At 53.4% G+C, this 23,739-nt stretch overlaps 1 protein-coding gene across 1 annotated transcript; it reads left to right on the top strand.

The window, feature by feature from the left end:
- Positions 1-4,218: 4,218 nt before the first annotated feature.
- Positions 4,219-23,008, top strand: LOC149280436 (atrial natriuretic peptide receptor 1-like). Its single transcript, XM_089500446.1, has 22 exons — positions 4,219-4,921; positions 11,767-11,966; positions 12,631-12,744; positions 13,175-13,310; positions 14,424-14,515; positions 14,597-14,732; positions 16,086-16,170; positions 16,673-16,793; positions 17,932-18,006; positions 18,231-18,308; positions 18,725-18,829; positions 19,103-19,174; positions 19,380-19,539; positions 19,616-19,771; positions 19,935-20,103; positions 20,222-20,368; positions 20,944-21,067; positions 21,499-21,567; positions 21,661-21,835; positions 21,996-22,094; positions 22,772-22,863; positions 22,946-23,008. The coding sequence occupies exons 1-22, from the start codon at positions 4,219-4,221 to the stop codon at positions 23,006-23,008; spliced, it is 3,171 nt and encodes a 1,056-aa protein (XP_089356572.1).
- Positions 23,009-23,739: the final 731 nt, after the last annotated feature.

Here is a 23,739-nt window from a genome sequence, read left to right as displayed (position 1 = left end):
TTTTTCCTTCCTGGAGTTTTAAGATCCCGTCCAGATTGTGTGTTTTAATTTCCTTTTCCAAACAGATAGAGTTTGAGATTCTCTCCAAGAACGGACGGTCGCTTCAGAGACTGTCCTACGGGGCGTCTCGCTTGGGGAGACTGTCCTACGGCGTGTCTCGCTTGGGGAGACTGTCCTACGGGGCGTCTCGCTTGGGGAGACTGTCCTACGGGGCGTCTCGCTTGGGCGCGTCTCAAAGGTTAGCTCTCTTCTGGCGCTGACGGGGCCAGCGAAGGTTGTTGGTGCGCGCCGCCGGCACGCGGGTTAATCGCAGGGTGTGCAGGGAGCGGGGATGTTTTTCTTGCATGTCTTTCTTGGCGTCTCTCGCAGGAGAACGTGTTTAACCAGCGATGACAGAGCGCTGAGAGACGCCCGAGAGAGAGCGCTCAGAACAGCAACACCTTTATACTCTCCGGCTGGCTAAATGTCACCGCAATACGGAGCAGGATCTGCGCCAATTAACCCCGTTTATACAGCGCTGCCACCCCCTGCCCCTCCGCCACTGCCGCCTCATCTCACTCTCTCCACCTAAAACCCTCTCCCTATCCTCCTGTCTCTCGCTCTCTCCACCTGTAACACCGCCGCCTCTCCCTATCCTCCTGTCTCTCGCTCTCTCCACCTGTAACACTGCTGCCTCTCCCTATCCTCCTGTCTCTCGCTCTCTCCACCTGTAACACCGCCGCCTCTCCCTATCCTCCTGTCTCTCGCTCTCTCCACCTGTAACACCGCCGCCTCTCCCTATCCTCCTGTCTCTCGCTCTCTCCACCTGTAACACCGCCGCCTCTCCCTATCCTCCTGTCTCTCGCTCTCTCCACCTGTAACACCGCCGCCTCTCCCTATCCTCCTGTCTCTCGCTCTCTCCACCTGTAACACCGCCGCCTCTCCCTATCCTCCTGTCTCTCGCTCTCTCCACCTGTAACACCGCCGCCTCTCCCTATCCTCCTGTCTCTCGCTCTCTCCACCTGTAACACCGCCGCCTCTCCCTATCCTCCTGTCTCTCGCTCTCTCCACCTGTAGCCCCGCCGTCTCTTCCCTGTAACCCCACAATCTCTCCCCTCCGTAACTCCGCTGTCTCTCCCCTTCGTAACCCCGCAGTCTCTCCCCCGTAACTCCGCAGTCTCTCCCCCGTAACTCCGCAGTCTCTCCCCCCGAAACCCCGAAGTCTCTCCCCCCGTAACCCCGCAGTATCTCCCCCCGTAACTCTGCAGTCTCCCCCCCCCGTAACTCTGAAGTCTCTCCCCCCCGTAACCCTGCAGTCTCTCCCCCCGTAACCCTGCAGTCTCTCTCCCCCCGTAACCCTGCTGTCTCTCCCCTGTAACCGCGCTGTCTCTCCCCCCTGTAACCCTGCAGTCTCTCCCCCCCGTAACCCTGCAGTCTCTCCCCCCCGTAACCCTGCACTCTCCCCCCCCGTAACCCCGCTGTCTCTCCGCAGCTCCCGCTTCCCGTGTCCTGTGTGTCCCAGTAGGGGGCAGCGCAGGCATTCTGATGGTGGATCCCCCGCCTATGTTGTGCCAGGCTGCCCCCCTGTGTCCCCGATACACGCGCTGTTTGTGAGCGTGCGGGTAATTTATTGTCAGCCGTTTCCTTACTCCACATCCTGAGCGTCACTCCGGGAAGACAGAGCTCACAAACAATACTTACTTCTGGGGCACAAGTTCCCGTCCTGCGGGGCAGGGAGGGGGAAACACTGTCCTGCCCCGACACCCCTTCCCTGCCAGAGAGGGCAAAGTGAGTCCCAGCCACACCGCATATAGATCAATAGCCCAGGGCAGGAAGGCATTAACCATTCCCCGGCTAAGTCTCGTTGCTCCGGTTAGATTCTGGAAACCAGTTAAACGGGGAATAGCTGGATATCTCCAGTCCCCTGACCCGAAGAGCTAACAGTCTGAGGATTATTATTACTCATTGATTTTTTTTATTCTTTTTTAATTGTTATTATGGTCTGGCTGTGGCCCGGGGGGCTCCTTCTGGGGGGTAATTGTTTTGTATGCATGCGCAGACACTAATTCTGCAGTGACAGATGGGACACGGTGTTAATGGGAGCCGTCTCCCCCGGTGGGTTATTGCCGCTCTGTGTTTAAATTAGCATTACATAGGGTTGTTGATCCGTTGGTGTTGCCCCGGCTGGGGTGGTGGAGGGCAGGGCGCTGCCCGCAGGGGTTGGGTGACCCGCTTTTCACCCGCATGCCTATGTCTGCTTTATTTTGATGAGTTGCTGCAGTAAAGCGATGCAGCGATGGCCGAGGGGGTGTAAATTAATCACACTGAAGCGGCGGGGCAGTTATGGTCCCAGGACAGCCGGGTAATTAGTTACGCGCTTATCAGGCGTAATAAATGTGGGAACGGGATCCGCTGCTGGCGGGCGCAGCCCTGCGTCGCTGCCTCTCAATCTGATCCGGAATGATCCAGAGCCGTCCGCTCCTCCAATGGGGGTGTAGGGAGTGCGCGGGTGAGAGGGGCAGATAACACGCAGTGGGGTGACCAGCAGGAGCCAGGAAGGGCAGGGGGTGTTTGTTTCGGGGTAACAGGAAGTTTTGTTTGGGCAATGTCAGCTAATTGTCCATGTTACAATCAACACAGCTACACAACCTCACACACAGCGCTACACAACCACACACACAGCCATCACAATCATACACACAGCTACACAATCACACGCATAATGCTACATAATCACACACACAGTGCTACACAATCACACACACAGGCTTACACAACCACACACACACACAGTGCTACACAATCACACACACAGCCCAACACAACCACACACACAGCGGTACATACACACAGTGCTACGCAATCACACACACAAACCCCTCCAAACTCACACACACACTGAGGGCTTTCTCTCCACACCGAGTACCTCCGGATCCCTCTCCCCTCACACACTCTTATTGTATCAAATATATCCTTTAGCCCCCTATTCCTCTCTGCTCCCCCCCCGGCATATTTTACTCTTCTATTACCCATAATCCTGCCCTCTTTCTTAATACCCTTGCCTTCCCCCCATCACCCCACTATTCCATTCAGTGATTCTTTTACCCAAGTCTTTCTGCGCCCCCTCCCCACCCTCTACCTGATTCGCGCCCCCTCCCCACCATCTACCTGTCTCGCGCCCTCTCCCCACCCTCTACCCGAATCGCGCCCCCTCCCCACCATCTACCTGTCTTGCGCCCCCTCCCCACCATCTACCTGTCTCGCGCCCCCTCCCCACCATCTACCTGTCTCGCGCCCCCTCCCCACCATCTACCTGTCTCGCGCCCCCTCCCCACCATCTACCTGTCTCGCGCCCCCTCCCCACCATCTACCTGTCCTGCGCCACCTCCCCACCATCTACCTGTCTCTCGCCCCCTCCCCACCTTATCATCTTCCCCCTTTCCTTCAGTTTCTCTGTGCTCTCCCCACTCACCCCTCACTACCTGCTGGTTTCCTGGCAGATACCCCCCCCCACACACTGGATTCACCTGCCAAAGGGGGTGTTTTTTAAATTATTTTTTAAAATATTTTTTTGGGATTTTCTACTGATTTTCTCGCTCCCACCAATTTCCAGAGTAACGGGATAAATATTTGCTGCTCTGAATTAGCCAAATCCGCAGGGTCCCGCTCTCCAATACATTTCTGGGAGCCCTCCAACTTTCAGGGTTAGAGTGAGCGCATCCCCCGCACCTCCGCTAATAGCCCCCCGTGGATTTTCAAGAGATCCTTTTGGAAAGAAAGTAGAAACGAGTTGGCCCCGCGGTCGCGCAGTTGCTTAATACCACTTTGTGGAGGAGAGGAAGAGTTAACAAACAGGGCTTACGATAACAGCCCTTTTGTCATTGAGTCAGGGGAAGGAAAGGCTGACCCTGCCTCCAGATGATACCAATCCTGTACTTCACTCACTTCCAACAGCGGGAAGCTAATGTCTCTGAGCGAGGCTCGCTCTCTCTACACACGCAGGCGGAGAGATGATTAACCAGCGCCTGGATCCATCTCAATAAGACGACTCGCAACACGGAGAGCCTGACTCAAGTCCACAGCAGCAGGAGGCTGGAAGGATCTCCGCCGGGTGCTGCTGCTGCTGGTGGTGGTGGGGGGATTGCCGCGCAGAAGACCCCACCGTTTGGGAAGGCAACGTCGGGGTTCTCGTACACGTACGCGCGGCAGGACGATGAGGGTCCGCTGAAGACGGGCGCCATGTGTGGAAGTTGGGTGCTGCTCCTGCTCTTGGGATGGCTGAGCTGCCAAGGAGCCAGAGCTGACAGGAAGAGAGGCAATCTCACCATGGCCGTGGTCCTCCCGGAAAAAAACACGGCGTACCCGTGGGCTTGGCCGAGAGTGGGACCGGCTATCCGGCTGGCCGTGGACAGGATCAACGCCGACCCGTCTCTTCTCCCGGACCTCCGCGTCCTTTTCCACCACGGAAACAGCGAGAACAAACAAGGCAACTGCTCAGACGCCTCTGCCCCCCTGGTAGCGGTCGACCTCCAGTTCACCTACCGCCCCGAGGTCTTTCTGGGCCCCGGGTGCATGTACTCAGCCGCTCCGGTGGGGCGCTTCACTGGGCACTGGAGGGTACCGCTTATCACCGCCGGGGCCGCCGCCTACGGCTTTGGGGAGAAGGTGGAGGAATACAGGTTCACAACGAGGACCGGACCCATCTACACCAAGCTCGGCCAGTTTGTGGCTCAGATCCACCAGCAGTTCAACTGGACCAGCAGGGCCATGGTGGTCTACACGGACGACAAGGTGGACGACCGTCCCTGTTACTTCACCATGGAAGGACTCTACGTGGAGCTCCCCAAGTTCAATAACTTGACCGTGGTCGATATGCAGTTCAAGGAACTGGAGCTCACCAACTACACCTCCTACATCCAGGACATCAAGCAGAAGGGACGCAGTAAGTGAGACCCGGTCGGGGCAGGAGCCAGCATAGAAAGGGAGGGGGAGGGGGAGCGGGTGGCAGGAGGGCAGCAGTCCCAAACTAGATACCCCCCCTACCCCAGACAGGAACATAACATTTTGTTTAAGAGTCTTTTCGCTGTATTTATGCTTTGAAGGATAAAATTGGTGGCTTTTCTAATGATTTGGGATCCGGTCTCTTGGTGGCGGGGGGGGGGGGGGGCTTCAGAAACTGCCACTTAACCCATTGATAGCCATAGGGGTATGTGGCTGAAAGGGTAACACGCTGAGTTTGGGTTAGAGTCTCATATAGCGGTGCAGAGTATGTCACTTGTTTGAAGGTGGTGATACTCGTCGCTGTTGTGGATTGCGGCACATTGTTTCGGAAGGGGTTGTGCTCTGGGTGGGTGGGGGCAGTCTTTTTTTTTTTTTATTAGCGCCCCATCGGGGTAATATATGGTGGGGGGCAGGGCTGTGATTGTGAAATCTCTTTTGGGATCCAGCGGTGATCTCCACGCAGGCGAGGGCAGGACGTACGCCGAGTGTTCTTGGTGCGAGTGGGAACTTCCCTCCGCTGAGTGGCTGTGAATTCAGTTTAACCTGTTGGGTGCCAGAGGTGTTCATCCCCCTGGCGTTACCGGCTCCCTCTGGAGCCTTTAAATGGTTAACGTGCAGAAATCCCCCCTCTCCTCTCGGCCAGATTTAATAAAAACAGGTCCGGTGAATGAGTAACCAGAGAGCCCGGCAGCCATCTTCTAACGCCCGGCATCTGGGTATAGGGGTGAGCGGCACAGAGACTGCGGGCAGCATGCCAGTTACACATTGTGGTTACCCCCCCCCCCGGCTTTACTCATCCAGCTTCGGCTAATCTTCAGCCGAACCATTGAGAGGCTGTGATTTCCAAACCTTACAAGTCTCTTCTCTATGTGCACAAACCTCACTGGTCTCTTCACGTGCACAGAGCCCCCCAAACCTCACAGGTCTCTTCACGTGCACAGAGCCCCCCAAACCTCACCGGTCTCTTCACGTGCACAGAGCCCCCCAAACCTCACCGGTCTCTTCACGTGTACAGAGCCCCCCAAACCTCACCGGTCTCTTCACGTGCACAGAGCCCCCCAAACCTCACAGGTCTCTTCACGTGTACAGAGCCCCCCAAACCTCACCGGTCTCTTCACGTGCACAGAGACCCCCAAACCTCACCGGTCTCTTCACGTGCACAGAGCCCCCCAAACCTCACTGGTCTCTTCACGTGCACAGAGCCCCACAAACCTCACAGGTCTCTTCACGTGCACTGAGCCCCCCAAACCTCACAGGTCTCTTCACGTGTACAGAGCCCCCCAAACCTCACTGGTCTCTTCAAGTGCACAGAGCCCCACAAACCTCACAGGTCTCTTCACATGCACAGAGCCCCCCAAACCTCACAGGTCTCTTCATGTGCACAGAGCCCCCCAAACCTCACCGGTCTCTTCATGTGCACAGAGCCCCCCAAACCTCACCGGTCTCTTCACGTGTACAGAGCCCCCCAAACCTCACCGGTCTCTTCACGTGCACAGAGCCCCCCAAACCTCACAGGTCTCTTCACGTGTACAGAGCCCCCCAAACCTCACCGGTCTCTTCACGTGCACAGAGACCCCCAAACCTCACAGGTCTCTTCACGTGTACAGAGCCCCCCAAACCTCACTGGTCTCTTCACGTGCACAGAGCCCCACAAACCTCACAGGTCTCTTCACGTGCACTGAGCCCCCCAAACCTCACAGGTCTCTTCACGTGTACAGAGCCCCCCAAACCTCACCGGTCTCTTCATGTGCACAGAGCCCCCCAAACCTCACCGGTCTCTTCATGTGCACAGAGCCTCACAAACCTCACTGGTCTCTTCACGTGCACAGAGCCCCACAAACCTCACCGGTCTCTTCACGTGCACAGAGCTCCCCAAACCTCACCGGTCTCTTCACGTGCACTGAGCCCCCCAAACCTCACCGGTCTCTTCACGTGCACTGAGCCCCCCAAACCTCACTGGTCTCTTCACGTGCACAGAGCCCCCCAAACCTCACCGGTCTCTTCACGTGCACTGAGCCCCCCAAACCTCACCGGTCTCTTCACGTGCACTGAGCCCCCCAAACCTCACCGGTCTCTTCACGTGCACAGAGCTCCCCAAACCTCACAGGTCTCTTCACGTGCACAGAGCCCCCCAAACCTCACTGGTCTCTTCACGTGCACAGAGCCCCCCAAACCTCACCGGTCTCTTCACGTGCACAGAGCCCCCCAAACCTCACCGGTCTCTAAACGTGCACTGAGCCCCCCAAACCTCACCGGTCTCTTCACGTGCACAGAGCCCCCCCCAAACCTCACCAGTCTCTTCACGTGCACAGAGCTCCCCAAACCTCACTGGTCTCTTCACGTGCACAGAGCCCCCCAAACCTCACCGGTCTCTTCACGTGCACAGAGCCCCCCAAACCTCACCGGTCTCTTCACGTGCACAGAGCCCCCCAAACCTCACCGGTCTCTTCACGTGCACCGAGCCCCCCCAAACCTCACCAGTCTCTTCACGTGCACAGAGCTCCCCAAACCTCACTGGTCTCTTCACGTGCACAGAGCCCCCCAAACCTCACCGGTCTCTTCACGTGCACAGAGCCCCCCAAACCTCACCGGTCTCTTCACGTGCACTGAGCCCCCCAAACCTCACCGGTCTCTTCACGTGCACAGAGCCCCCCAAACCTCACCGCTCTCTTCCGCATGTGCACAGAGCTCACATGTTCCTCTGTTTTTTTTTCTCCACACATATGAAATATATCCCAACTTCCCCGAGTCTCCTGTGTCTGGGAACAATAGGTTGTTTATACAGAGCTCCGGACGGCAGATGGAGGGAGAGATTGCGACAAGGAAGTTATTTTTACCCAAAGCTCAAATACTTCCTGCACCTCCATCCCAACGTGATGCGGGGTATGGCGGTACAGAGTACAGCCTGGCCAGCAGGATGGGGGTCTCGGAATGGTTCTCTCTCAGCCTTTGCCCTCCGGAATTCCGGCACGGGAAGGCCGTGAGTGTGAAACGTGCACCGTGTTTGTGTCATAAATCCGTGATTATATATCATTAATTGAACCTAAAGTATCGTTACTATGGTAACCCACGCAGAACCTGCCAATTCCAACCCTGCTAACCCTTTCCAACATTGCAGGAAGATTCCACGGCGAACGAGCCACCCACAAAGTACCCACTCCCACTCCTGGAGAGGCAAAAGTCATGCATGAAGGGGCAGTAAATCAAATGCGATGGAGACGCCATGAGTACCGTAACCAAAGCGGCTGCCTGCAGGAGCTGCATGGATGTGCGCACGGTGTGTAGAGCCACGCACAGACACGCCAGCTACACGGGATCTAAAACCACGCAGGGAGACCCCTGAGACCCCTCCACTTACACGCACGGGAAGGAAGCGCCTTCCGAATAATTACCCCGTGGCCGCGCTTTCCAGCCCCTCTTCCTGGGGAAGACTGAGGGCAGCAGGAGGAAGTACTCCCTGCACATTCCACGGCCCTTAACCCATCAACTGCCTCCGGGAAGGACGCTGGGCCACCAAACCACTCAGTGCCACAGCTTACTGCCCCGTGCCACCTACACCCCAGACACCTAAACTGCCCCGTGCCACCTACACCCCAGACACATTAGGTGTCCGGGTGTACGTGGCAGTTAATGTGTCTGGGGTATAGGTGGGACGTGGCAGTTTAGGTGTTCGGGTGTACATGTTTTGCGTGGTTTCCGCTGCAGCACGATGTATGAAGCTCTCTCGCTCCATCAGGAACGTCAGCGAGTGTCGCTAAGGTGCTCAGGGGCAGTTGCCTCCGGCTACCACAGCTGAGGGCAGGAGAAGGGGGCAGAGAGAGAGGAGGGAGCAGTACATTTCCACCATCCGTGGAATATTACTGGGACCTGCTGTGTCAGGATCCGGGCTGCGCATGCCGGATATAACCCTTACGGCCAAGGCTTTCCGAACATCATTAGCTTTCATGTATTTGTGTTAATTAGACTCTCATTACCCCGCAGGGCCACCCGAAACAGGTATAACGGACACACAAAGGGACACGTGCCGTGGGCTGCCCCCAGCCTTATATGTTCCGCTATGGCATTGCCCTCTGAAGGGGTATAATTGGGTCATTCCTGAATTCTTCCCGTAGATCAGGTGTAAAATACTATTGGATTTCCAGTCCCGTTATTTAAGACACTTGTCACCTCCAAGTCCCCTCTGTCTGGTGGGACGGGGGTCTGTGAGCTGCCCTCGCTCCGTGGCAGAAGGGGGATTGCCACGCATGTCTGTACATTTTATTTGTGACATGAGGGAGATGCCCTGCCTGGGGCCAGCAGCTGATACCCTGACATTATACCCTCCTGCCCCCTGTAGGTTCCGTGACGCAGCTCTCTGCAGGAGAAAGTGTAAGTAATGAATGGGGGATTGCAGCGCATGTATTATTCATAAGCCAAACATGATTGCTGTTTGTACTTTAACTGAGTCCCTGGCCAGCCGTGGCCCCTAGGTTCTTCGGGCTGACAGTTACCTCTGAGGCAGTTGTATTAACCTTAAGATTATAAAGTACCCCAAAACGGTCCTGCGTCCCATAAAAATGAAGGTAAACACACTCCATCTACCAACGCTTCATTCAGCCATCTGCCTGGTGGGGTAGTAGAGTATGTAGAATCAGGAGGTGAGTAAGGTCATGTGATTGGTAGGTACCCGGGTTGTGTAGAATCAGGAGGTGAGTAAGGTCATGTGATTGGTAGATACCCGGGTTGTGTAGAATCAGGAGGTGAGTAAGGTCATGTGATTGGTAGGTACCCGGGTTGTGTGTAGGATCAGGGGGTGAGTAAGGTCCTGTGATTGGTAGATACCCGGGTTGTGTAGAATCAGGAGGTGAGTTAGGTCATGTGATTGGTAGATACCCGGGTTGTGTAGAATCAGGAGGTGAGTAAGGTCATGTGATTGGTAGGTACCCGGGTTGTGTAGGATCAGGGGGTGAGTAAGGTCCTGTGATTGGTAGATACCCGGGTTGTGTAGAATCAGGAGGTGAGTAAGGTCATGTGATTGGTAGATACCCGGGTTGTGTAGGATCAGGAGGTGAGTAAGGTCCTGTGATTGGTAGATACCCAGGTTGTGTAGGATCAGGAGGTGAGTAAGGTCCTGTGATTGGTAGGTACCAGAACTTGGGAGGACCAGGGGGTGAGTAAGGTCCTATGATTGGTAGGTACCCAAACGGCAGGTGCATGGGGGGGGTGTCTGAAGAGCTTACACCCCTAAATCCTGTTCAGATAACCTGTGCATGACTGAATCCTGAACTGATTATTGATACAAAGGACAAATAAGCAAAATAAATAACGTCACCCCACAACCACCCGACTTCCCCCAACGGACCTTTTACCAGCGCTCTAATAAAGTGTAGCCGCACTCTAATTAATCCCGCCGTGAAGTTGTAATCCTTGCGTGGCGTCTATCCTTCCTTTAGAAAATAAATCAGATATGACAGGCTTCGGGAGTAAAAGGTTCAGCGCCTGAGGTTTTAGCCAATAAATTAACTTCCTTCCTATTAACCCCTGGTTTGCCACAGAGACGAGCAGCGTTAAGTATTCATTAAACCCACTGCGTTGTGGCGTCTTGGGCGTGTGAGCCAACGGTACTAACAGTAAAGGCGATTGATAAATTGCCCTAATCTCTCCCCGTCTGCTCAAAACAAGCAGTGAAAACGGCCTCCGGAAGACACGTTTTAAAGGCCGTGGCGCTGCTCATAGGACATTTTTGGTGCGCCTGCATTTCCTTTTATACTGAGTCCTGCTCCAGTAGCTGCAGTAAGAAGCAGCAGGGCTGTCGTTACTACCGCTGAGCATCTGCAGGACATCTCTTTGCGGCCGTCTGGGTGACGGAGTGGTTGGCATTATTCGTGTATATTCCAAGTATAAAAAGTCTCTGTTGGTAAGCAGCCATCTTGTCTCGGTAAGGCCCGCCCACGCCAAACCACCACCCGTGCTGCCCGCTGCTCTCCCAGAATCTCCTTGTTATTTACTGACACGTCAGTGGTTGATTCTCTATATTGTCAATTCATTAAAACGGTTGAACCGCCTCCTCCTCCGTTGAAGACGTATCGATTGCCGGGGAGATGGGGAAAAAATAAAGGCAGCCATATGGAAAGCCCAGTTCCTTGAATTTAACAGTTATAAAAATAGAAAATTATGCAAATTGACACAAATTAAACTGAAAGTCGTGTTATACGGCTTAAGGCTGCATTTAAATATACTCGTCATTATGTGGGATTGTGATGGTTCCACAGTCTCCATAATTCCAATAATTGCACAATAATTGTGCTAAAGGTGACATTCCATGGAATGAGGTCGTTATTTGGCATGGGGAGACCCTTGGTGTTTGGGGATTACTGGAGGAACTGTCGCTCTGTAGGGTCACATAGTGAAGGTACCTTGTCTGTCTTGGGTCTGTGGGTGGAGGAACTTTTTCTTTCTGGTTTTTGGGTGGAGGAACCTTCCACTGGGGTCTTTGGGTGGAGGAACCTTCCACTGGGGTCTCTGGGTGGAGGAACCTTCCACTGGGGTCTCTGGGTGGAAGAACCTTCCACGATGGTCTCAGGGTGGAGGAACCTTTCACGGTGGTCTCTGGGTGGAGGAACCTTCCATGATGGTCTCTTGGTGGAGGAACCTTTTACAATGTTCTCTGGGTGGAGGAACCTTGTCTCTGTTTGGTCATCAGATTTAAAATGTGCTTCTTTCTGTGTGTCTTTTTACGGCACAGTCTTCATTTGGGGGGGGCATGACTGAGGTGTTAACCTGGTATCTTCTCTTCCTCTCCTCCAGTTATCTACTTATGCTGCTCACCAGACACTTTCCGCCAGCTCATGCTGCACGCCCTTAGCCACGGGCTGTGCTCGGGTGACTATGTCTTCTTCTACATCGATGTCTATGGTGCCAGTTTGCACGGCTCCAGCTTCCCCAACCCGCAGCGACCCTGGTATAGAGGAGATGCAGAGGATGCCAGAGCCAGAGAGGCTTTTAAGGTAAAGAAAACATTGTTGCCAGCTTATCTTATCCCAAAATATCTGTGTGTTTATGGAGGAGGTCCGTCCTTGAGGTGGGATCTGATGTTGCTTTCACTTAGTTGATGTGATGTTAAGGTCCTGCGACTCCTCTCCTTGTTTCTTTTTATTTTTGCCTCTTTCTCTGCGCGTTTGTTCCAGGGCCCCCAGGGCCCTCCAAGTATCTGTTGCTGTAATTTATTTGCTCTGACAGGAGATGAAAGAAGACAGTAGTTGGTGAATCTATGCGCCGGGATTGTATTCCATTATCGGGCTGGCAGAGCTGTCCTGTCAGAACAGCATGAGGGGCAACCACAGAGCACATAAGCTCTAAATGAAGGGGGTTTAATGGTCTGTGGGGCAGAATTAAAGGAGAAGTATGTGGATGGGTTGTCTCCTTGGCCTGGCTCATATCAGGATAGGGTGCAATAACGCACTTCTGCTTCACCGAGCGCAGCTGGAGCTCATGGCAGCCAGAACTCGCACTGTGCGCTGCCTCCGAGGTGTGAGCTGTCACCGTGTCACACGGCAGTGACAGGCGGCAGCCGGGGCCGGCCAGCAGGGACAGGAGCGGCTGAATTATAAGGTGTAACGTCTGTAAAACAGCACTGAGTATGCCTGTTGACAGATGCTCTCTCCCTGTCAGGCAGTGATGATTATCACTTACAAGGAGCCAGACAACCCTGAATATCAAGACTTCCTGGGGGACCTGAAGCGTTACGCCGAGGAGTACTTCAACTACTCGACAGAGATCACCTTGGTAAGTGGGGATAAGGGGGAAGGTCACACCTGTCGCTCACACACCACCCCCCGTCTCTACAGCCCTTTGCCTCTCTGTACTGCTGGTTTCCAGCACGGTTCGTGACATTCCCTGCTGTGCCAGGACCCCCTGCCCCCTAGCTGCCCGGAGCGCAGGGGAGATCTCCATCATTTCACCACCCGGCATGAAAATTAATTGTGTGCGTCAGTGGAAACTGTTTCATTACTTGGCTGCAAGCCCGAGACAAAGAGACATCACCGAGGACTTGATCTAGCAAGAGGATGTCGGCTTTGAGTGATCGGTGTATGGCAAAGAGGGTGCGAGGGAACGGGTGTGCGCGTGCGCGGGCTCTTTGGTGCTTTCAGAAAACAGTCAAGATATGTTTATGGGGTTGTGTAGGTGCAAAGTTTTATCATGCTTATGCTTGCAGATGAATACTGTAGCAGCTGCCTTCTACGACAGCGTCATGCTGTACGCTCATGCGGTCAATGAGACACGAGCCAAGGGTTACAGCATGAAGAACGCCTCTGCGGTAACCAGTCACATGTGGAATAGAACCTTCTACGGTGAGTGCTTTACAAGAAAAGTGCAAGAAGTCGCTTGTTCCGCAGAACCGAAGTCTGGGCTCACAGAATCACAACCATGCAGGGAATAAACCTTCCCAGGATCCCACTTCTACCACCAACGCTCCACTCTGTGATAAAACGCACCAATATGTCCCTGGCTTCAGGTGTCGGATCCGTCCCTTCTCTCAGTGCCAATGCCGGTTTCATTTTCTGTTGACTTCTGTTGACTTCTGACACCCCTGTCTACCCCAGACTGCCTTGTTGTGGTGCCTTCTTGCCCCCAGTCCTTTGATACCTGCCTCTTCGCCATCTGATTCCTATTGATTCCTGTTGTACTCCCTGTTAATGTTTTACATTCTTTTTTCGCCCGGATACATTAATCTGGACATGATCGCCTTTATCTTTTAGCTGCCGCTGTCTGCTCCTCCTCTCGCGCTCCCACCCCGGCTTTTTTCATTGTATTCTTTTGAAAGAAATTTTCTCCAGGCCTGTTTATAGACGTAGACACTCTCATTACCCGTCTCGTCTCTGTTCTCCCCTCTTCCCTCATTTATCCATTGTCCCTTCCGTCCTTTCACCCACGGCTACTCTGAATCAAGGATAGAAGGTGGGGGGTCACTCGCAGCCATACCTCCCCCGCTCCGTGGCATCCTCGGTGGGTGACAGCAGCTTCTTAATGAGAGGAGAGGAATGTTTATACTGTCACAGAAAAAACAGACAAACATGCGCCACCTCCGCGCTAAACCTCAACCTCGTTCATTCTGCTGCCAAAGATTTACAAACCAAAAATTAGTGGCCTGTGGAGCTGACAATCTAACCGGCATCTCGTTGCCCACTAGGCCACATTAGCTGGCGCGTATTCTTGTCTTTGGATATGATACCGCAGAGGGTTTACCCCTCCCAGCGTGATTAGGGATACTCCGTTACCAGCTCCCAGCGTGATTAGGGATACTCCGTTACCAGCTCCCAGCGTGATTAGGGATACTCCGTTACCAGCTCCTAGCGTGATTAGGGATACTCCGTTACCAGCTCCCAGTGTGATTAGGGATACTCTGTGACTGATTCACAGCGTGATTATGGATACTCTGTAATTCTACTGTCTTGCTGTCACAGGAGTGTCAGGATTCATGAAGATTGATAGTAATGGCGACCGTGAGAATGACTATTCCTTGTGGGGGATGTCCGAGCCAAGCGGGGAGTTCCAGGTGAGGAACAGACGCGTCCTCCAGCTATAGGTAGAAATATTGTCATCAGATAATCTGTAATTCACTGTGTCCTGCATGCAGATCGTGTTAAATTACAATGGGACACTGCGGAGCATCAGGCCTGTGCGGGGGCGAGAGATCCAGTGGCTGGGCAAAAAGATCCCAAGAGACGTCCCTCCCTGTGGGTTCGATAATGACAACCCAGAGTGCAGGAAAGGTACATGAGAGCAGAAACATGTTGGCAGGCAGTGGTTGTGTTTTGGGACGGTGTGTTGGGTGGTGGGGTGTGTATTGTGTCAGGGTGTTGGCAGGCAGTGGTTTTGGGATGGTGTGTTGGCAGATGGGGTATGTGTGGTGTTGGGGTGTTGGCAGGCAGTGGTGGTGTGTATGTGTTGGCAGGCAGTGGTGGTGTGTATGTGTTGGCAGGCAGCAGTTGTGTGTTAGGTGTTGGCAGGCAGTGGTGGTGTGTATGTGTTGGCAGGCAGTGGTGGTGTGTATGTGTTGGCAGGCAGCAGTTGTGTGTTAGGTGTTGGCAGGCAGTGGTGGTGTGTATGTGTTGGCAGGCAGCAGTTGTGTGTTAGGTGTTGGCAGGCAGTGGTGGTGTGTATGTGTTGGCAGGCAGTGGTGGTGTGTATGTGTTGGCAGGCAGCAGTTGTGTGTTAGGTGTTGGCAGGCAGTGGTGGTGTGTATGTGTTGGCAGGCAGCAGTGGTGTGTTAGGTGTTGGCAGGCAGTGGTGGTGTGTATGTGTTGGCAGGCAGTGGTGGTGTGTATGTGTTGGCAGGCAGCAGTTGTGTGTTAGGTGTTGGCAGGCAGTGGTGGTGTGTATGTGTTGGCAGGCAGCAGTTGTGTGTTAGGTGTTGGCAGGCAGTGGTGGTGTGTATGTGTTGGCAGGCAGTGGTGGTGTGTATGTGTTGGCAGGCAGCAGTTGTGTGTTAGGTGTTGGCAGGCAGTGGTGGTGTGTATGCATTGGTAGGCAGTGGTGGTGTGTATGTGTTGGCAGGCAGCAGTTGTGTGTTAGGTGTTGGCAGGCAGTGGTGGTGTGTTAGGTGTTGGCAGGCAGTGGTGGTGTGTATGTGTTGGCAGGCAGTGGTGGTGTGTATGTGTTGGCAGGCAGCAGTTGTGTGTTAGGTGTTGGCAGGCAGTGGTGGTGTGTATGTGTTGGCAGGCAGCAGTTGTGTGTTAGGTGTTGGCAGGCAGTGGTGGTGTGTATGTGTTGGCAGGCAGTGGTGGTGTGTATGTGTTGGCAGGCAGCAGTTGTGTGTTAGGTGTTGGCAGGCAGTGGTGGTGTGTATGCATTGGTAGGCAGTGGTGGTGTGTATGTGTTGGCAGGCAGCAGTTGTGTGTTAGGTGTTGGCAGGCAGTGGTGGTGTGTAGGTGTTGGCAGGCAGTTGTGTGTTAGGTGTTGGCAGGCAGTGGTGGTGTGTATGTGTTGGCAGGCAGCAGTTGTGTGTTAGGTGTTGGCAGGCAGTGGTGGTGTGTAGGTGTTGGCAGACAGTGGTGGCGTGTAGGTGTTAGCAGGCAGCGGGTGTGCATTGTAACGGGTGTTTGGTCTCTTACACTCTCTCGCAGCCAGCTTCTCCATCCTGGAGATAACCTCCATCGTTATGTGTTTCATCCTCCTGGCGATCACCATTTCCTCCATCTTTATATACAGGTACGTCCAGTCCCAGTTGGTGGGCTTTTGGGTTTGCCAGCTTCCCCGGCCATGGAGCCGCTAATTGAGAAAAGGGGCACTCAGGAGAGCCAGGCCAGAGCAGCTGGTGTATAATGGCAAAGCTTGTTAGGTGCTTGCGGACCCCGCTCGCCTTGTTTCCATGAGAGCGGTGGGCTGAGGTGGTAATTGGATGGGATCGCAGGTTTAACTTCAGCTGTCAAAACCAAGAGTAGGAAAGAGGATTATAGGGAGAGGTTTTCTGAAGCGCGCAGACTACAGCTAAGACCTAGACCCTTCCTGTCGATTTAACAGAGATGGAATAATGAAGGCAGACTTAGACGGGGCTTAGTTAGCAGGCGGCGTAGAGAGTCTTATCAGCCACTTCCACCGCAGTTAATGAGCTGCCCTCTGCCATCGTGAAATTCTACAGGGGTGGGGGAAACCGAATATCTGTTTCTGTCCTTGGTTGACGATATATAAATGTAATTGTGTCCCCCCGCAGGAAGCTGCGTTTGGAGAAAGAGTTGGCGGCCGAGCTGTGGAAAATCCGTTGGGAGGACATTCAAACCAGCAACACGGAGAAGAACCTGCGCAGGGCAGGCAGCAAGCTCACCCTATCGCTGGTAACCACATCACTGCAGCCCAAACAGTGCCCTGAGAGTGGGAGCAGTTCCCCCTGTCACAGATCGGGGACCCTCACAATAAAGGCTGAGACCCCCCTGTGATAAGGCTTAGGAGACTAGCCGCATACGCCGGCACACGCACCCTCTGCCTAGCGATCTCTCCTTCTGTCTAGTCTGACCTGTAAGCCTAACAGAGTCATTTTATTCTGTTGACTGACGCGAGGAGGTTCAGTAGGTTTGCTAGTACTCCGCGGTTTAGTCAGCCATTGCTAGGACATCATCAAAAATGTACGTAATGGGGAAAGAAAACCCTTTACATGGATGAACTCTGCCTTCGCGTTTCCAGACCATGTGAGACGTAGGGGGTCTGTATCGTTAACCACAGTTATGGGGTTTGTTTGCAGGAGGGAGGTGAGTTTAGACAGAGCGCTCATTAGTCAGGTTACAGAGAGGAGAAACGCGCAGGTACCTGGACCGGAGGAGGTAATAAGGGGACGGCAGGGTGAAATCAGTGAGCCGTTTAGCTTTGTAGATCCGGTGAGCAGTGGGTGAAGCCGTGGCATGTATAATATATGTGATGCTTTGCTGTCATGATCCAGTAATAAACTGAGATTATAATCCATCCAGCGACTCACCTGGCTTGCTTCTTGGGCATGATTCTCTCTGTTCCGTTTTCCTGAGTTTTTTTAAATCTGTGGGGATTCGGGCTCACCGCTCGGGACCTGATGGGGGGGGTGCAGGGACTGTGGCATCCGACTGTTGCAATAGATACAATGTTTGAGGGGCTCCATGACCCCGTGGTGGGTCTTCTTCGGGAATCTGGTGTTTCCCCTCACACCGGCAGATGCTGTGATCATCACATGGGCGCCCGTGAGTGTGTGAGCGTGAGTGACTGTGTGTTACAGAGAAGCATGAGTGGTCCCAATAATTTTGTGTGATATTGAAATGGCCTCAGCGAACCCCAAGCCTCCATCCCAGCCTTTCTCTTGTCTTCTCCACTTCTTGTGCCTTTCGATCTGTGGAGTCATGTTTTAGAGAGACCCTCTTTCTATGTGAATTTGGGTACCGGGAGAGAGGGGGCAGAGTATTGTTGTGTGAAGTGTTTATATACCTGTTTCCGCATTTCTTTTGTCTCCAGAGGGGGTCAAACTACGGTTCCCTTCTCACCACTGAGGGGCAGTTCCAGATTTATGCCAAGACTGCGTACTACAAGGTAACCCAATCGCTTCACCATGGTCTTCTTCACCCTCCGTCCTCTCAAAGCCATCCTCCTGTGACTCTGGCCTTGACCCCAGTCTCGGGACACCCCGACCTCGTGTATCCAGAAAGACTATGTCTCTGTGGCCTGACCTGTCTCACGCCAATAATGCTCTCTGTGACCTTGGCTGTGACACAGTGACCTTGGCATTAACCATATATTATCTTCTCTCTTTACAGGGTAACATTGTTGCCATTAAGTATATAAACCGCAAACGCATTGAATTGACTCGCAAGGTCCTGTTTGAGCTGAAACATGTAAGATTTTTTGCCCCTCCTGCTGCACCCTGGGTGATCTTTGTAACCTACCCCCCTGCTCCGTTCATTACGCCTCATGGTCCTCCCATGGCCGCCTGGGAGCCATCTCTGTGGACACATCCTTGGCTCTGTCTCCCAGGAAAAGCCGCTGACCTTGCAGAAAGTCCCATAAACAGCTGGTTTTATTGTCTGTGCTTGTGGCAGCTCAGACTGTCCTCCACTTAACCCAAGTGGGGACTCCGCACAGCCTCCTCACACGTGTGCGTTTGCACCCTGTAAACTGTGCCACTCCTGTGTCACTAGCACTCCGTAATGTTTCTGCCTATTGGTTGTGGAGCTGATCTCTCACCACCTCCATTGCTGAAGATGTGCCTTTTTCTGCCCCACCCCTCCAATTTACCCTTTTACCCCTACAGATGAGAGACGTGCAGAACGAGCATCTCACCCGCTTTGTGGGGTGCTGCATTGACCCTCCCAACATCTGCATCCTGTCTGAGTACTGCCCCCGAGGAAGCCTGCAGGTGGGTGCATGCATGTTGCCCCGGCACCCCCAAACCGACCCCGACAGCTCTCTTCCTACAAACTCCCTATACTCTCATTTAGAACAAACATGGCTAACCTTTTGTTTACCTGGTAATCCAGATTAAACACCCTAATATTAATGACTCCTTGCCTTACCCTTCCGTTATGCATGTACCCCATAAAAAGATGCCCCTGCCATAGGTACCCGAGGGGTCCACACTGGCCCTTAATGCTTTGGGACCCCTTAACATGTTTGTCATTGGTGTTTACAGGATATTTTGGAAAATGAAAGCATTACCCTGGACTGGATGTTCCGATACTCTCTAACCAACGACATTGTGAAGGTAACGAGCTCCTTGTTGGTTTTCCATTATTTTTCCATTATAATCTCCTGGACAGCTCATCACGTAGAGCTCCCTCTGCTCCGTCTTCCCTCCCTCACTTCTCCCCTTCGGTCTCCCACTCCCTATCGTCTTGTATTTATCCCCATGGCTCTGCTCGTTCCCCCCCCTAACCCATGGACTCTCCACTGCCGTAATCTCTCCGCAGGGGATGCTCTTCCTCCATAACAGTGTCATCGTGTCCCACGGAAGTCTCAAGTCCTCAAACTGCGTGGTGGACAGCCGCTTCGTTCTGAAGATCACGGATTACGGGCTGGCCAGCTTCCGCTGCGCTCTGGACTCAGAGGACAGCCACGCATATTTTGCGAGTGAGTGCCGAAATGTGCCTGTGTGTTTATGTTGGTGCCTCTCGGTACTCGAGCACTCATCTATTCTATTTTACAGAGAAGCTATGGACTGCTCCTGAACTGCTCCGGATGGAGAATTCTCCCGCGCAAGGCTCCCAGAAAGGGGACGTGTACAGCTTTGGGATCATACTGCAGGAGATAGCCATGCGCAATGGGGTCTTTTACATAGAAAATGCAGATTATAGCCCAAAAGGTCAGTCCTGTGTTTTGCTTCCTCCAGGTTTTGTCTAACTTGCGCATCCTGCTCGGTTCCATTCAACTTACCTTTCCCCCATTCCATTATACCCTGTTATTTGTGGACTCCCTTGTTTTTCTGTCCTTCCCGATGTCTCATTCTCGCTGGCCTCTCTGTGTAGAGATCATCGAGCGTGTCCGGAGCCGAGAGAAGCCGAGCTTCAGACCTTCCACCAACCTGTATTGCCATATCCAGGAGCTGGAGGTTCTCATGCAGCGATGCTGGGCGGAAGACCCCTTGGAACGGCCAGACTTCAACCAGATCAAAGTGCAGCTGCGCAAGTTCAACAGGTGCCAGAAAGAGGACTGTGGGCTGTTTGCCTTCACCCCTTTGTGGTTACAGACAGTCAGAGACCCTCCTGCTACTGCCCCTCAGTCACTCACCTTCTCTATCCTGTTCTTCCCATAGGGAAAGCAGCTCCAATATTCTAGATAACCTGCTGAGCCGTATGGAGCAATACGCTAATAACCTCGAGGAGCTGGTGGAGGACAGAACACAGGCCTACCTGGAGGAGAAACGGAAAGCTGAGGCTCTGCTCTACCAGATACTGCCCCAGTAAGTGAGAGTAGCCCATGCTGCGCTATCTTGCCCCACATGTGCTCTCCCTTCTTAACTGCTATGAGTAACCCCTGTGCTGTCTCATCCCACCACCCTGAGATACCCCTGTGCTCTTCCATCCCACCACCCTGAGATACCCCTGTGCTCTTCCATCCCACCACCCTGAGAGACCCCTGTGCTTTTCCATCCCACCACCCTGAGAGACCCCTGTGCTGTCTCATCCCACCACCCTGAGAGACCCCTGTGCTGTCTCATTCCACCACCCTGAGAGACCCCTGTGCTCTTCCATCCTATCACCCTGAGAGACCTCTGTGCTCTTCCATCCTATCACCCTGAGAGACCCTTGTGCTCTTCCATCTCACCACCCTGGAAGACCTCTGGTTCCAGGCCACTCTTATTGGTAGAACCTGTGTGGCCCACAGAATTTATAAACCTATTGTAGCCATGTCTCTTCTCCCTGTAGTTCTGTTATGAGTGCGCAGGATAATCAGGGGTTCCTGGGGTTCACCCCAACGTGTAGCCCTCACTGTCAGCTGCCTGTAACACACAGCCTTCTCTCTCCTGACCCCCAGCTCTGTGGCCGAACAGCTGAAGAGAGGGGAAACTGTACAGGCCGAAGCTTTTGACAGCGTCACCATTTACTTCAGTGACATTGTGGGGTTTACAGCGCTATCGGCAGAGAGCACCCCTATGCAGGTACTTCTGGCCATATCACATGCTGTGCCCCATGCTCAGACGACTAACCATTCACCTTCCCCATCCCGAGCCTCCATGTCGGGTTCACTAACCTCTGATCTGCCCCATCCTAAGCTTCCATGATGGGTTCACTAACCATTTAACCTTCCCCATGCTGAACCTCCATATTGGGTTCGCTAACCTTTCGTCTGCCCCATCCTGAGTCTCCATGTTCGGTTCACTGACCTCTGACCTGCCCCATCTTGAGCCTCAGTGTTGGGTTCACTGACCTCTGACCTGCCCCATCCTGAGCATCCATGTTGGGTTCACTGCCCTCTGACCTGCCCCATCCTGAGCATCCATGTTGGGTTCACTGCCCTCTGACCCTCCATGTTGGGTTCGCTAAACATTCAGCTAGAGGTTAGTACTAATGCCAGATTTTTGTTCTCCAGGTGGTGACCTTACTGAATGACCTGTACACCTGCTTTGATGCAATAATAGACAATTTTGATGTGTACAAGGTGAGTGCTCATTGCGTTGGTGTTATTTTGTATGAATCCCCCCATCACCCTCATTTGCCTCTCTCTGCCATCTGTCTCGTTCTCTCTCTGCAGGTGGAGACAATAGGAGATGCCTACATGGTGGTCTCTGGTCTGCCAGTCCGCAATGGCAAGCTCCACGCCCGTGAGATCGCCCGCATGTCTCTTGCTCTCCTGGATGCTGTAAAGACCTTCAAAATCCGGCACAGACCTGACCAGCAGCTGCGGCTCAGGATCGGGATCCACACAGGTGAGGGGTCGGAGTCCATGGAGCGGGTGGACTATTACTGTTGCATGGCTGCAGGGTGTCTCTAGATATAGAAGGGGCTTCCAGTCCATGTCCTGTCCAACTCCAACTTTGATCTGGATTCCATGTCCTTCGGAGCTCACTCTCTCCTGTCCCCTCTCAGGTCCGGTCTGTGCTGGGGTAGTGGGGCTGAAGATGCCACGGTATTGTCTGTTTGGGGACACTGTGAACACGGCGTCGCGCATGGAATCTAACGGAGAAGGTGAGAGCTTCTATATTATCGATAACATGATATGTTTGTCCATTGACTGTACTTCTCTTGAGTCTCCAGAGGTGCCACGTGTTGGTACAGGCTAATCTCTGTGTCTGCAGAGGTGCCACGTGGAGTACAGCCTATTCTGTGTGTCTCCAAAGGTGCCACGTGGAGTACAACCTATTCTGTGCGTCTCCAGAGGTGCCACGTGGCGTACAACCTATTCTGTGTGTCTCCAGAGGTGCCACGTGGAGTACAACCTATTCTGTGTGTCTCCAGAGGTGCCACGTGGAGTACAACTTATTTTGTGTGTCTCCAGAGGTGCCACGTGGAGTACAACCTATTCTGTGTGTCTCCAGAGGTGCCACGTGTTGGTGCAGGCTAATCTGTGCATCTCCAGAGGTGCCACGTGGAGTACAACCTATTCTGTGCATCTCCAGAGGTGCCACGTGGAGTACAACCTATTCTGTGCATCTCCAGAGGTGCCACGTGGAGTACAACCTATTCTGTGTGTCTCCAGAGGTGCCACGTGGAGTACAACCTATTCTGTGTGTCTCCAGAGGTGCCACGTGGAGTACAACCTATTCTGTGCATCTCCAGAGGTGCCACGTGGAGTACAACCTATTCTGTGTGTCTCCAGAGGTGGATTCCTATTCCACAAATGATTTTGTCTTTTCTTTCCATAGCTCTTAAAATCCACGTTTCTCCGGCCACCAGGAACGTATTAGAGGAGTTTAACTGCTTTGAGCTGGAGCTGCGAGGAGATGTGGAAATGAAGGTAACTTGTGTGGTTTGCAATATGACTTTTACATATCCAACTTTAAATCCACATGACCTTGACCCCTTGTATCTTCCCATAGGGTAAAGGAAAGGTGCGGACATATTGGCTGCAGGGGGAGAGGAGCAGCAGCACTCGTGGGTGACATTGGGTCCTGCAAACCCCCCCCAGACGATCCGTCCCCTCAGTGTGCTTTTACCTCTGGGGTAAGACTCACAGGTCCATCCACGCCCTTATCACCCCACCAGGACTCTACAGGGGGATGTGGCGTGATACCCACTTGATGTGGACTCACAGGACTAAGGCAGGAGGTCTGTCACCTCCTACCCGCCACGTGAACCCAGCCACTGAGCGGACACTACACTACACGGAGTGCTACCAAGCAGCCCCGGGACATGGACAACCTAGAGGGGGTCCTGTTGGAAACATGTCATTCAAGAACTAGGTGAACCTCCTCCTTCCTCAACCCTTCAGATTAAATGCCACTTGACAGAAGATTGTGCCCAAAATGACTGCCTTCCTGCCCCACGTCTGTGTAACGTGCGATTGTCTCCATGCAACGTACGTACGACTCACACTCCATCCTCGTCTCAGAAGCATTTGGATGCGGTCATGGTCTCCACGGACCGGCCCGGCTGCTAGAATGAAACCCAATATAGCGTTTATGTCCCGTATAGACACTGTACAGCCAACGTACCATAAAGCGCACCGTGCCAGCGCGGTTTGAGACGGTGCCCCCTCCCTCCCCCCAGCTACGCTTGTTTTCTTTGTGTTAATTGTCGGTTGTCGGGGAGACGACACCTTTTTTTGACAGGTGTTCTAAGCCTTCATAATGTCCGTTTATTTTGTCTTTGTCGACAAACGCTGTGGAAGTAC

Source organism: Sceloporus occidentalis, unplaced genomic scaffold, assembly GCF_023333645.1.
Source record: "Sceloporus occidentalis isolate IW3139 unplaced genomic scaffold, rSceOcc1.0.p SCAF_155, whole genome shotgun sequence".
Taxonomy (NCBI): Eukaryota; Metazoa; Chordata; class Lepidosauria; order Squamata; family Phrynosomatidae; genus Sceloporus; species Sceloporus occidentalis.
The sequence above is the reverse complement of the archived record's forward strand: the minus strand, read 5'-3'. Positions and strand labels throughout refer to the sequence as shown.

Excerpts from the sequence above, each read along its gene's own strand:
- LOC149280436 (XM_089500446.1), top strand. The coding sequence starts at position 4,219 with ATGTGTGGAAGTTGGGTGCTGCTCCTGCTCTTGGGATGGCTGAGCTGC. Across the intron at positions 19,175-19,379 it reads TAACCAACGACATTGTGAAG|GGGATGCTCTTCCTCCATAA; the intron begins GTAACGAGCTCC and ends ATCTCTCCGCAG. Across the intron at positions 19,540-19,615 it reads CAGCCACGCATATTTTGCGA|AGAAGCTATGGACTGCTCCT; the intron begins GTGAGTGCCGAA and ends TCTATTTTACAG.